Source organism: Mustela lutreola, chromosome 1, assembly GCF_030435805.1.
Source record: "Mustela lutreola isolate mMusLut2 chromosome 1, mMusLut2.pri, whole genome shotgun sequence".
Lineage (NCBI taxonomy): Eukaryota > Metazoa > Chordata > Mammalia > Carnivora > Mustelidae > Mustela > Mustela lutreola.
In genome coordinates this window covers 63,769,235-63,782,782 of record NC_081290.1, presented here as the reverse complement: position 1 = coordinate 63,782,782, position 13,548 = coordinate 63,769,235, and the positions used below count along the sequence as shown (strand labels likewise).

At 50.2% G+C, this 13,548-nt stretch overlaps 1 protein-coding gene across 4 annotated transcripts in view; it reads right to left on the bottom strand.

The window, feature by feature from the left end:
• The window catches only part of EVC (EvC ciliary complex subunit 1), a 62,498-nt gene that overhangs the window by 36,481 nt on the left and 12,469 nt on the right, over nucleotides 1-13,548 (bottom strand). For all 4 annotated transcript variants that reach the window (XR_009351558.1, XM_059165566.1, XM_059165551.1 and 1 more), the window contains 5 exons: nucleotides 13,291-13,374; nucleotides 11,016-11,248; nucleotides 9,966-10,050; nucleotides 4,286-4,384; nucleotides 1,431-1,568 (listed from right to left, as the gene is read on the bottom strand). Coding sequence is in view for 3 of the 4 variants with exons in the window: in XM_059165566.1 (XP_059021549.1) it covers nucleotides 1,431-1,568; nucleotides 4,286-4,384; nucleotides 9,966-10,050; nucleotides 11,016-11,248; nucleotides 13,291-13,374 (639 nt within the window). In the remaining variant the exon portion in view is untranslated. The remainder of the gene's footprint in view (nucleotides 1-1,430; nucleotides 1,569-4,285; nucleotides 4,385-9,965; nucleotides 10,051-11,015; nucleotides 11,249-13,290; nucleotides 13,375-13,548) is intronic.

The window sequence follows — 13,548 nt, the reverse complement described above, 5'->3', positions numbered from 1 at the left end:
CCTTTCCCCACACACTGTAGGCCCGGGCATCTCCACTGCTGGATGTCACCACATGTCTGAGAATCCTGGGCATACCACGAATCATCTGCTTGAAATACGCAGACACGGACAGGCGGGTCCACTGCTTTGTGGAGCCCGTGGACCCGGGGATCCAGGCTGAGCACCATCCCTCTGCCACTCATGCCAGGAGCATCCTCGCTCTCCGTGTCCTCTAACCCAAGCTTAGTGGAGACTCTCCATCCTCAGGCATCTCCAGTTCAAGATGGCAAGCCAGGACTCACTCAAGGGGGCAAGCCGGCTCCTCTCCCAACTTGCTTCTCATTCTGGGATCCTTATTTCCATTGAACTGATCCTTTACACTCTCCTCTCCTCTAAACCTCACTATCTACTACCCTATCAGCTCTCCCACCTTTTCTTACCCTTCTCTTTTTGCAGCTGCCTTCATGAAATTTTCCTATTGTCCTAGTCCCAGAGCACCTATCTATCTTCCACTGAGCTGCTCAAGTGGTCCTTCTAAGACAGAAACGGATCCAGCTGCCCTCTGCTGTCAAACTGCAGTGACTCCCACCTCCTTGGCATGAGATGAAAACCCTCAGGCCAGACTTCTGGCTTTCTCTGGCTCTGCTTGCTCCTCAGTCCACCCTCGCTGCCTCCATTGCCTATCCATTGGCCAGCATCCACCCACATTTTTCCCGAAGTCCTCTCGATGGGTCTCTTCTTCTATGAAGACTTTCCTAACTCTAGGATAGAATGGATTCCTCTCTCCACTGCGCCTCCGCCTTCCGGTGTTCTCATCTGTCACAACACTTGTAAGCTATAAAGTCCACATCTGCTCACCTTTTGGTCCCTGTGCTAGGCTAGCCTGTGCATCTCTCTGACAAGGCCAGGTCCAAGGCCATTCTGAATCCCCAGCGCGCAGCACAGTGCTTGGGTGTCAAAACAAACAAACAAACAAAACCCACAAACCCGTGTTTTTTTTTATACCTAATATAGGAACAGGGGGTACTGGAATGGAAATGCAAAAAGGGATATTTGAAGGAAGCCACCCTCTCTGGAATTTAAATCAGGCTTTTATGAGTGATGCCTGGGGTTGGAGAAGTTAGCCGCTAGCATCTGCTCTGATCCACAGGGCAGGAATGACATACAGGGTTAGAGCAATCTTCGCTTTGAATGACAAAGAGATCAATCTAAAATTTAAGCAAGGGGGATTCATTTGAAAAACAAAACAAAACTCTAAATCTTGGCTCCTTCATTTTACCTTCTCCATCACTTACTTTCTGAAACTAGATCCCTGGCTTTGAGGCAGAACACATCAGGGATTTCAAGTCTTAAACATGCTTCTAGGTGCCATCTCTTTAATCTCACTAATTTAACTGCCCCAGAAATCAAGGTTCTTATAAGGAAAAAGAAAAGAAAAATCCATCACATACATTATCTATTAGCTGCTCAGCATATTCTCGCTCCTTCTTTTCCACATCTGCCAGAGTGATGTACTCAGAATCACCAGCCCCCAACATTTCCGTGTTTGACAGTTTGACCTGAAGTCCTTTTTCTAATTCCTCCAAGTCCTGGGGAAAACAGAGAAAGGAAAAAATGCAAATAAGCAAAGGAAAAAAATCTAACATATCTTAAATTCCAAAAAAGAAATGCTTTTTATCTTCCAGCACAAAATATTTCTTAACCATCAATAGCTGATCTAGGTATTGTCCTACTTAAGGTTTGATGATAGAAATCTCTTGCTCATTAGACATAGACTCTCAAGAATACTGGATTCTTTTCTTCTCTATTGCTCTCTCCCTCCCTTAAAAAAATTGAATATACTTTTTAAAATGATGAATTCGTACCTTACATTCCTTATGAAGTCCTGGAAAATGCCATGACTTCAGGGAGCTGCAAGGGAATAATACTTCTTCCCCACACCTCTGGTTTCCACAGGGAAGGATTACTGACTACACCCCAGGGAAGGCGGGACACGATGTGATTGGTGGGCTCAACAGCAGGAAGTGGCCCCCTTAACTTGTCCGGCCTCTTCCTCTTTGGCATGGGTCCTCTATGGGGAAGGCATGACGGTGGTGTGGCCTCGGCCCGGAGTGTGCGGATAGTGAGGGCCTGCCGCGGAGGCGGCCAGCGTGGTCAGCAGTGAGGTAGGCAGTCTGGCGAACCCTGGGCTTCGGAGCACGGAAACCGGCCCCTCTGTAAGCAGGCCGACTTTCTGTCCGCGTGGGCGCGGCTGGTCCCCTTCCGGAGGTCGGGGCCGTCAGACTGGCTCTCCGTCAGCAGGAGCCGCTGCGGTGACTCTCGTGCTCTGTGGTGCGCGCGGCGGCGTCAGAGCCGGGGTCTGCGGCCTGCAAAGCCCTTGCTCTGCCCTAGAGCTGTTCTTCCCGGAAGGACTCGGGTCACCGTGGCGGTCGTTGTTTGTGCGCCGGGGGTCACCGAGACTCGTCTCCCCGGGGGTCACCGAGACTCGTCTCCCCGGCTGCAGACCACACACTGACGGCCGCCCACGGGCCGCCGCGGGGATGCAATGCAACCGCGTGTGCCTGGCCTGAGGGTAACCGGCCCGGCAGCTCCGGCCCCGGGGATGGGGGTGGTGATGGTGACGAGGCACGACCTCCTTCCCGAGGGGGTGGGTGGGGGTGGGCGGCAACTCGTCCCTCCGCCCGGGACCCAGAGGAAGCGGGAGAAACCTGCCCTCGGCATCCCCCCGCCTCGTGCAGCGGTGACTGGGAAACGGCGCTGCTGACGACCGGGACGAGGAAGACGGTTGTCGGGTGGTCAGGAGGATGGGGGCAGCCATCACGGCGCAGGGGCTGACTCTTACTCGGCCAGGTGCTCCCCTACACACTTGTCTTGGCCCTTCCGTGATCCCGCAGGACGGGAGTCACGACCCCGGGGCCCAGGAGGGAGCTGGGATTCCGAGAGTTTGCGAAAGAAAGAATCAGGGTATCAGCCTCCACCAGTTCGACTCCAAGACCCGACTGACTGGTGTCACTGCCCCTAAAGCAATGTAAACTCCATGTAAAACACGGACAGGGCAGAATGCCCCCTAGTACAAACAGTTCAGACCGACAAATCATTTAGGTATTTAAAACACCCAGCCTAGGGGCGCCTGGCTGGCACCCTCAGTTGGGTGTCCGACTTGATTTTGGCTGAGGTCATGGTCTCATGGTTGTGGGCTGGAGCCAGGCATGGGGCTTCACCCCAGCAGGGAGTCTGCTGCTCCCTCTGCTCTCCCTGCCTGCTTGGGGAGGGGGTGTGCTCTCTCTCTCTCTCTCTCTCTCTCAAATCGATCAATAAACACTTCGCAACAGCAAACCTAGGAGTGCCTGGTTGGTCCAGCCCGGTGAGTGTCTTACTCTTGACTTCAGCTCAGATCATGACCTCAGGGTCCTGAGATCGAGCCCTGCATCAGGCTCTGTGCTCAGCATGGACTCTGCTTGGGATTCTCTCTCTCTCCCCCTCTCCCACTGCCCCTTCCCCTGCTCTCTCTCTCTCTCTCAAATAAATCTTTTTTTAAATAATTTTTTAATTTTTTATAAACATATAATGTATTATTAGTCCCAGGGGTACAGGTCTGTGAATTGCCAGGTTTACACACTTCATAGCAATCACCACAGCACATACCCTCCCCGATGTCCATAACCCCACCACCCTCTTTCTACCCCCTTCCCCCTGGCAACACTCAGTTTGTTTTGTGAGATTAAGAGTCTCTTATGGTTTGTCTCCCTCTCGATCCCATCTTGTTTCATTTCAAATAAATAAATCTTAAAAAGTAAATAAATAAAAATACCCAACCTTGTGCAGAAGGTGACAGTAACAGTGGTTCTGAGTAGCAGGTATGACCAGCATTCTTCTCGTTTTCCTGCTTTCAGTATTTTTCCAAATTTTACTAATAACTATGGTCATTTTTATATTTGTACACATATTTTTACATAATTGCATTGGGTTCAAAAGCACATATTGTAAGATTATTTTTACACATGAAAGCAAAAATAATTTCCTATATATGTTTTATATATATTTTAATCAACTATTTTTTTAATAAAGATTTTTATTTATTTGACAGAGAGAGAGACAGCGAGAGAGGTAACACAGGCAGGGGGAGTAGGAGAGCTTCTCAGGGAGAAGCAGGCTTCCTGCTGAGCAGAGAGCCCGGGGCTGGATCCCAGGACCTAGAGATCATGACCTGACCCGAAGGCAGATGATTAATGACTGAGCCACCCAGGCGCCCCTATAATCAAATATTTTTAAGTAACCTTGAAATGTAGGTTGAAGACTTACTTACATTTTCTTGCTTTGAAAGAATCCTCTGGTATAATTCATCATCAGACTTCTTTTTAGGCAGAAGATCAAGGAGGCACATTTTTAAAATCTGAATAAACATCTATTGCCAAGAAGGGAGACATAACCGAGAAAGGCTTAGAAATGGTATCGCCCTTTCCATCCCTCCCTCTCTCCCCTTTTTCTTTCTCTGTCTCTTCACACACACATCCTTTTTGCTGGAGGGTAAATACCTCAGATTATAAATCATGACAATAGCCTATAAGGGGCTGTATTTTCATGAAGAAGGATTAGAGGGACACTTGTTCGGAATTGCGATGTATACAGTCCTCCTCCCCGGCCTCCTGTCGCAATGGATGGAGGCGTCCTCTACACCAGAGAGAGTCCTCCCACAAGCGGGGACACCCAGGAACGTCCAAGCCTGCTGTCCCCACACCTGCTATTCACCTCCGTAGGACATCTGTGTGTTTCCAGTTTGGGGCGATTGTGAATAAAACTGGTAAGAACATTCACATAACGGGTTTCTGTGTGAACATAAGATTTTCTGGGGTTAGGTTCACCAGAGTGCAGTTGTGGGGTTTTCTGAGAAACCGCCTGTTCTTTGGTGTGGCGCTCTGCATTCCCACCAGCCATGCATTCGGGACCGTTTCTTCCCATCGTCACCTGCATCTCGTGTTGCCACCATTTGTTATTTTAGCCATTCCGATAGGTGGCTCGTCATAGCTCGTTTTTTTTTAATATATCTCATTTACTTCTTGTTACTCAAGATCCCTCATTCCTTCCGTAATGGCTAATGCTGTCCAGTGTCTTTTATCTCATTTTGTGTGTCTGTGTGTTTATCTGCCAGCTGTAGATCCTTTTTGGTGAAATGTCTGTTCACAGCTTTTGCCCTTTATCTAATGAGATTGTTTGCTTCTGTGGAGGTTTGAGCGTTCTTTATATGTTCTAGGTTCTAAGTGTGAGTCCTCTGTTGACACATGGTTTGTGAATACTTCTTTCCTCCCCATCCTCTCTGATGGGGTCTTCTACAGAGCACAAGTTTATCTTTTTTTTTTTTTTTTTTTTTTACAATATCTGCTTTTCTAGATCCTGAAGATTTTCTCCTCCATTTTTTCCTAGAAGATGGATAGTCTCACATTTTTACGTTTAAGCCCGTGATGCATTTTGAGTTCATTTGGTGTGAGTCCGTCTCTGTCTGCTATGGACTGCTGATTGTTGCAATATCATGTCCTAAAAAGCGTGTCACTCTTCCGTGGAGCTGCTTTGCTCAGTTGTCAGAGGTGAGACATATTTATGTGGTGAGGCAATTTAGTACAAGGCTTAGCAAATGTTTTCCTGCAGAGGGCCACATGGTAAATGTTCCTGGCTTTGCAGGCCAACCTGTCATTTTTGCAACCATTGGATTTTGCTGTTAGAGCATCAAGGCAGCCACGGTCAAGAGCAGGAATGGCTGGACAGGCCCAAGGGCCACAGTTTGCAACCCTTGTCATAAGGTTTGTTGAACACTGTTCTATGCCAAGCTAGTATATGTATTATCTCATTTGGTTTTTAGAGCATGCAGGACATTGGTACAATCTCCTCTTACAGACAAAGAGCTCTTCGGCTGAGAAATCTGGATAACTGGCTTCATGTCACAAGGGACAGCCATGAGGGGTGGAACCTAGAACTTCCCCTAACCTTCCTTAGGCTTGCCACCATTAACAAGCTCTAGGAACACAATGTCATGTTGGCTTTCTACCCACTGAAGTCGAGGCCACATAAGGTGACATTCTTTTCTCAACATGTTGGTCTAAACCCATTTTTCTTTGACCCCAGACTGAATGGGTGATGGGTACAGGTCTCATCTCGTTCCTTTCAATTAATAATTTTTAAATAATATCTGCTTTTATTTTTAATTTATTATTATTATTATTTATTATTATGTTCAATTATCCAGCATATAGTACATCAATAGTTTGATGTAGTGTTCAACGATTCATAGTTGTGTGTAACACACAATGCTTATCACAACACATGCCCTCTTTAATCAGGTAATCACCTGATTACCCCATCTCTCCATCCCTCTCCCTTCTGCAAACCCTCAGTTGGTTTCCCGGCGTCCAGAGCCTCTTATGGTTTGTCTCCCTCTCTGATTTCTTCCCATTCAGTTTTCCCTCCCTTCCTTATGTTCCACATATAAGTGACACCATATGGTAACCGTCTTTCTCTGCTTCGCTTATTTCACTCAACATGATCCCCTCCAGTTCCATCCATGTCACTGGAAGGAGGTGAGATGCCCTTCGATAGACGAATGGATAAAGAAGAAGTGGTCCACATATATGGTGGAATATTACGCAGTCATCAGAAAGGATGAATACCTACCATTTACGTCAATCAATGAATGTTTTCTTTTGGAAAAATTTCAGACTCAGAGGAAAGTGAAAAACCAATACAGAGTTCCTGTGTACTGTCACCTGGGTGGCATGTGACGTCACTGTGGTACAATACCAAACTCCATCCTGACACTGACATTGGTCTGACTGTTTCCTACAGACCTCACTCCATTTCCACTCACTGTCACATGTATCGGTGTGTGTCTGTGTGTATGTGTGTCTATGTAACTTTACCCCAAGTACAGATTCATGCAGTCACTGCCACAATCAAGACAGAGAATGTTCCAGTACCAGGAGAAGCCCCTAGGCCGAATGATCCCTCTGTTGGCAACTTGCAAATGCACACAGCCCCTAACCTAGGCTGTTCTTTCTGCCATTCTGCTTTTACTGGCATCAAAGGCAGCTTCTGTCCACCTTCTGACAAGCCGAGTGCTGGTTCCTCTGCCAAGGGCCACCAGGAAGCTCTGAGATCCTAGCCTGCATGACCATCACATCTGCTCTGGGTCACTTTTTTTTTTTTACTTTGTTAGTGACACAGTGTGGACACAAAGTATGAGGGCAGTTTCAGCTGCACAACACAGTGACCCCCCAGCTTCGGTCTGAGTCACTTCTGAACTGACTTGTGCAGACAGACCTCTCCCAAAGAAATGGCACTTGAGGCCTCCGCAAAGACTGGTATGTTTCCCCATGTCCTGCTCACAACGAAGATGCATTCTGCAGGGAAGGAAACACACACATGGACAGAGGTCCCCCAGGGTGGTGTCGGCACCTGCGGGCACATTTCTGTGGAACACCTACTGTGTGCAGGCCCACAGACCTTGCACTCAGACCTCATTTGGGTTCTGTGTCTGTTATTCACCAGCTGTGTGATTTGGGGTGACTGAGCCAACCTCTCTGAGTCTCAGGTTCCTTGCAGCAAAAAACAACAGTAAGGCTTCCTTGAGCTCAGAGGTTTAGAGGGCTTCCTTAGCCTCACAGAGTCTGCGTGCCTCACAAGGGGGATTGTGATACCTGGTCACACAGCCTGGCCGAGCTCTGCCTACAGAGACCCTCTAGAGCTAGGCAGCTTCAGTTCCTAGTAATTCCACAGGGTAAGAGTTGGAGAATTATACCTTTTCTAAAGTGGCCCAGAAAGGGGAAATGACTTACCCTATGTCACACAGCTCATCTGTGTGGGAGGGTGGACCAGAACCCAAGTCTCTGACTCTTCGTCCTTCCCCAGCTTCCAGCAGACGTGTGTCCCTCCAGGGAAGCCTGGCCATCAGTCCCACACTTACTCAATGCCCCCCTTCCCCTCCCAGCACTGTACAGCTTGCTACACGCTACTGTCTGCTGGGGAGCATCTGTGCGGTTCCCCGCCATCTCCCCCTGGAGAGCGGGCCCCATACATGGGGGCTGTCCCTGGTTCCATGCCAGGCCTGGAAGAAAGGCTGGAAGGAGGTGAGATGAAGAAAGGCTGCCCACAGAGAAGACACGCAGATGAGTGACGGTGACTCCTTCCCTGTGGGCATCTGCAGGCTGCTGCAGGGGCGAGGCAGCCAGTACTGTGTCCCTCACCAGCTGGGTGGTGCTCTGAACGCAGACGCCATCAGCCCTCCAAGGAGCACAGAGCCTTTGAGAAGCCTGCCAGGGCCACCTGCCTGCTGGCCAGACGGCATGCGGCAAATGAGACCAGGCCACAGGCATGGGAGGGCCAGAGCTCTGCTGGATGGTGGGGCCGCCGGAACAGGGTCTATTTCTGGAGTCCTGGTAGGATTTCTGGTTTCCAGGACAAGCCCCTGTTTACAAGGCCCATTCTGCTCTCACAGGTCCCAATTTCTTTCTACTGTGTCTACAACTTGATGTTTATATTTTTCCAGTGTATGACAAGGCACCCCATGGGCGTGTCTGTTTGCGTCTCTGTCACTCTCTCCGTCGACCCCTCTCCCTTTCTCTTTCCAACAGGCCTCCCTGCTGTAGGTCACATCCCTCATTCGAGAATCCAGGAGAAATAACTCCTCTTTTGTAGCTCTGTGGCCTCGAGGCCTGGCCAGCCCCACTGGGGTTCCACAGCTACAGGGTAGGAGGTGGCACACGTCTGTCTGGCTTCCTCGCTCCGTGGGCCCAGAGTTGGTTCACTCAGAGCCTATGCGTCCAGCAGAGACCAGTCGTGTTCTGCTGCTGTCTGTGGCTCCGTAATTTCTTGTCTGTCATGTGGAATGATAACGGCACCCACCCCTCTAGGCTGTGCTGAGGTTCAAAGCTAACAGCCTGTTTGACATGCTCACAGCCCAGTACATAGTGAGCAGTCACCAAAGTCAGCGCTCCTAAATATTGTTGTCACTGTTATCATTCCTTCAGAAATGCTGGCGAGGGTGCGAAGAAAGGGGGATCCCTCTCACATTGCTGGTGAGAGTGCAAGCTGGTTCAGCCACTCGGGAAGGCTGTATGGAGGTTGCTCAAGATGTTAGAAATAGAGCTATCCTACAACCCAGCAATCGCACTACTGGGTATTTACCCCAAAAGATACAAAGGTAGTAATTCTAAGGGGCACGTGCACCCCAATATTTATAGCAGCAGTGTCCACAATAGCCAAACTATGGAAAGAGCCTTGATGTCCATCAACAGAGGAATGGATAAAGAAGATGTGGTCCATATATACAATGGAATATTACTCAGTCATCAGAAAGGATGAAATCTTACATTTATATTGACCTGGTCAGAACTGGAGGATATTATGCTAAGCGAAAGGAGTCCACCAGAGAAAGACAAATACCATAAGATCTTGCTCATATGTAGAATTGAAGAAACAAAACAGATAAACATAGGGGAAGGGAAGGGAAAATAAAATAAGACGAAAACAGAGATGGAGACAAACCATAATTGACTCTTAACTCTAGGGAACAAACTGAAGGTTGCTGGAGGGGAGGCAGATGGGGTGATGGGGTAACTGGGGGATGGCCATTAAGGCAGTCCCGTGATGTGATGAGCACTGGGTGTATGTAACTGATGGGTCACTGACCTCTACCTCTGAAACTAATAATCCACTGTATGTTAATTAAATTGAATTTAAATTAAAAAATGAAAAATGCTGCCCTTTTCCAACACCTTTTACCTGTTCTCACCAGTAAGGGACCCATGGGAGGAGGCTGTCATCTGTCTGCCCCGCCCCATAGCTCCCAGTAAAGGAGAGCATGTGCCCCATCAGCAGGCACAAATGGCTTCTGTCCCTTCCTGTCGCGGTGGCGCCACTGTCCCCAGCACCCATCCCCAGAGGGCACACAGGACTCCCTGCCTGCAGGGAGAGGGAGAGCAGCCCCACCCTGCACCTACCATGTGCTTCTCCCGCCTCAGAGCCTTGTCCAGATGCAGCAGATCTTTTAGGTGAAGGTTATAGATACACAGGTCAAGATCCACACTGGAAAGTGGAAAGAGAAACAGAAAGCCACCGAGAGTGTTTGGGATGGGGAGTCGGGGTTCCAGGGAGTTAGCAGATCCCTGCTCTGTACAAGGCTTGGAGAACCCTGACTCCAGATTTTAAGTGCTGCCCAACTCAGGGATGCCTAACAGCCGTCCCCGGTTTACACGAAGGAATCAAGGGGACTATTTGAAACTCAGCTGTGACCAGAAGGGAAGCAGCTGCCTGAGGTATGAAGGAGAGGAGGCAGCAAGAGTCAGAGGTGGGAGAAAAGAGGGTATTACACCCCTTCCTCGATCGAAATGCCTGTCATGTGTCCCCCACCTCTGCCCCTGCAGGCAGACGTTCTCATGCCCATTTCACAGATGGGAAAACGGACTGAGAAAGTCAAGGAGCGGTCACACGGTCACAGGGCAGGTAAGTGGCAAGGCATATTGGACCATCTGTCCTACGTGGGCAAATGTACTTTGAACGGCCACAGTTCCCCCGACCCTCCCAACTCTTTGCCTTTCTGCTTTTACTGGCATCAAAGGCAGCTTCTACCTCCTGACAAGCCAAGTGCTGGTTCCTCTGCCTAAGGGCCACCAGGGAGCTCTGAGCTCCTAGCCTGCATGACCATCACATCGGCAGGGAGGCCTGTTTACTTTGTTAGTGACACGGGGTGGACACAAAGTATGTGGGCAGTTTCAGCTGCACAACACAGTGCCCCCCTAGCTGCTGTCAGGGTGGGCTCAGAGCACATCAGTGATTCAGTGAGATCCCCTAATGGGTCTCTCCTAGGGGCTCAGGTCTGGCTCTATAACCCCCACGTTGGTCAGCACCACACAGTAGCTGGGGAGCTCCAGCTCGGACACTGCATAGCTGTGTGTGCATGGTTGACTTGCTTAACCTCTCTGGGCCTCCATTCCAAATACTGACAGCGACTGGGTCCATTGGTAGGCTTCCCCAAGCTTCCCTCTCCTTACCTCTCACAGATCAGGGCCTCAGGGAAGCTGTTGGCCCGGACAAAGGTGCGGCTCAGGAACCTGTCATAGCTGGTGGTTGAGTGGATGCTGGACGAGGAGCTGCAGTCCTCCTTTTCAGCCTGGCTCAGGCTCCCCAGGCTGCTGGAGGGGGAAGCCTCCACTGGCTGGTTTGGCAAGATAGCCTGCTTTAAGTTTTCGTGCAGAGAAGGGTTGGAGGACCCGTCGGCCAGCGGCTGGGGTGGAGGAACAGAAAGCACAGTCAGTCTTGGGGACCTAGTGTGACTTTGCTTCAGTAATTCCACCAGTGGCAAAGGACGCCAGTCCCAGGAAGACCCGGTGGGGGCAGACTGGGTGGGGAGGAGTAGACCATAGAGCTTTTGCCCCAGGGTCACACCCAGGCCCCAGGGACCCATGTCATGGCTCTTGAGCACTGCAGGCCAGATCCTCTACAACAGGCTCCTATCCCTTAGCTATAAGTCTGGGTCTGTTCCCCGTGGCCCACCTGCACCCCACACTTGACTGCCAACCCTGACCTCCTCCACAGCAGTCCATCTGCCCCCTATCTCTCCCACCACTGGCTCAGACCCCTGGGGGTGCTCTGTCCACGAACCTGCTGACCACCCAGCTCTCCCACCTACACTGACCTGGGTGTCACCCTCCTGTCCCCAGTCCGTTGAGGCGGCTCCCCACTGCCCTTGAATGGGCCCAAAGCTGCTTATCAAGGAACTCGAGCCCCATGCACTGCCTTGACCATGTCACCTTGACCACACAAGGTGACAGACTAGGGCCTGGCACAGCTGGAGGGCTCAACAGATGTCGGTTGCCACCTCTGTCCAGCCTGTCCTGCTGCTCCAGGATGTGCCTGCCCAAGCAGTCCCAAGCCAGCTGCCAGCTCTAAACCTCCCCTGTCATTTCATACTTCTGGGCCTTTCCAGATTCTGGTCCCCCTGCCTGAAACAGCCCTCACTCACTGTCGGCTAGGCAGCAGCACCACTTCCCTAGAGACCCAGACCCAGGGTTGTCCTCCCCAGCCTATGCGGGGTTCCACAGGCCTCTGGTCGTTTCTGTCTTGCCTGGGCTCACCCATCATCCTACAAGCTCAGCCCAGACTGCGAGGGCCTCCAGGGTGAGGATGATGCCATCCTGACCACTGGATAAACCTCAGTGCCCACCAGGAGACAGCCTGCTGGGGATGTGGACGATAAATCATGCCCCTGCTCTGGGAGTTTTGTCCCTTCAACTACACACCAGATGGCTAAGTGCGGGGAGCAGTTCCCAATGTGTGTTCCTGGGAACAGTTGCAGTTACTGCTCCCCATCAGTAATGGTTCCGCAGAAAGCTTAATTTGGGAAAGTCTGTGTTATGCAAGGTAAAGTCCTTGCTTTGATGCAATACTTTGCAGAGCCTGGCTCCGGCTGTCTTCAAAAGCACATAATCATTGAAAAACAGTGAACACTTGGTTGTCACATGCCATGCTAAGCCCTATGTCTATTACCCCATTTGACCCTCAAGCAACGGGAGGAGGCAGGACGGCCCACCGCCCCCATTTCCAGATGAAGAAATGGAGGCAGAGTCAGGAAACAGCCCACAGAAAATTGTCGAGACAGGAGTTAGGACGGAGTCTGTGTGACTCCAGAGCCCGTCCTCTTTATGGTCAGGAGAGCCAGCTGCATTTCCCTCAAGTACTGGACCGGGGACTCTGTCCTTCATGTCCTTGCAAACCTGGAAACACTGTGGGCTTTGCTGCTGTCTGCAAAACATCTGACCACAGGTGTGAATTCCGGCTTTAGACAGCCAGGTGACCTCGGGCAGGTCATTAGCCTCTCTGTGCCTCAGTTTCCTTAGGCATAAAGAGCCAATAACAGTCTGATTCAGCTTACATGAAATGCCTAACATGTGACAAATGCTTAGCATTGTGCTAGCCCCCCAGGATGTGTTCATCTGTGGTCGATCTGTGAGTGAGGAGCAGTGCTGGTAATTGTGTCTGTGCCCGGGTTTGTGTTAGTCTAGAACAGTGGGACGTGGCCCAGCTGTGCTGCCACCTGCTGTCCCTGGGGACGCTTTGCTACACCCTTTCCCTGACAACGCTGTCATAAAGTGGATTCATCCTAACGTTTTCCTTCATCACAAAGTCTCAAAATTGTCCCTATTAAAATGATTTGCCATAAAACCCCCATACAGGACCCCAAATCACTCACTCCATTGCCAACTCCCATCCCAATCTCTGGCAATTACTGAGTAATTGCATTTCTCAGGCAGAGCTGAGGACCCTCACCCGGAACTTCTGATTGATGGGATAGATGACTTTGGCCTTCAGTGCAAATGCTGTGATGTTGCTGTTGAAAGCCGGCTCACATTCCTGGGAAGGAAGAACAGATGGCATGGGGTGCTTTATGTAAAAGGAAAGATAACCCACTAAGAGTTACCAAAATGCCATAACCCATTTGTAACAGTGGCCTCAGGAAGGGACCATAACAGGCACATTTAGATCCAAGTAGGTGCTCACTTGCTAGGTGGGAGGGTGAAAGGGTGT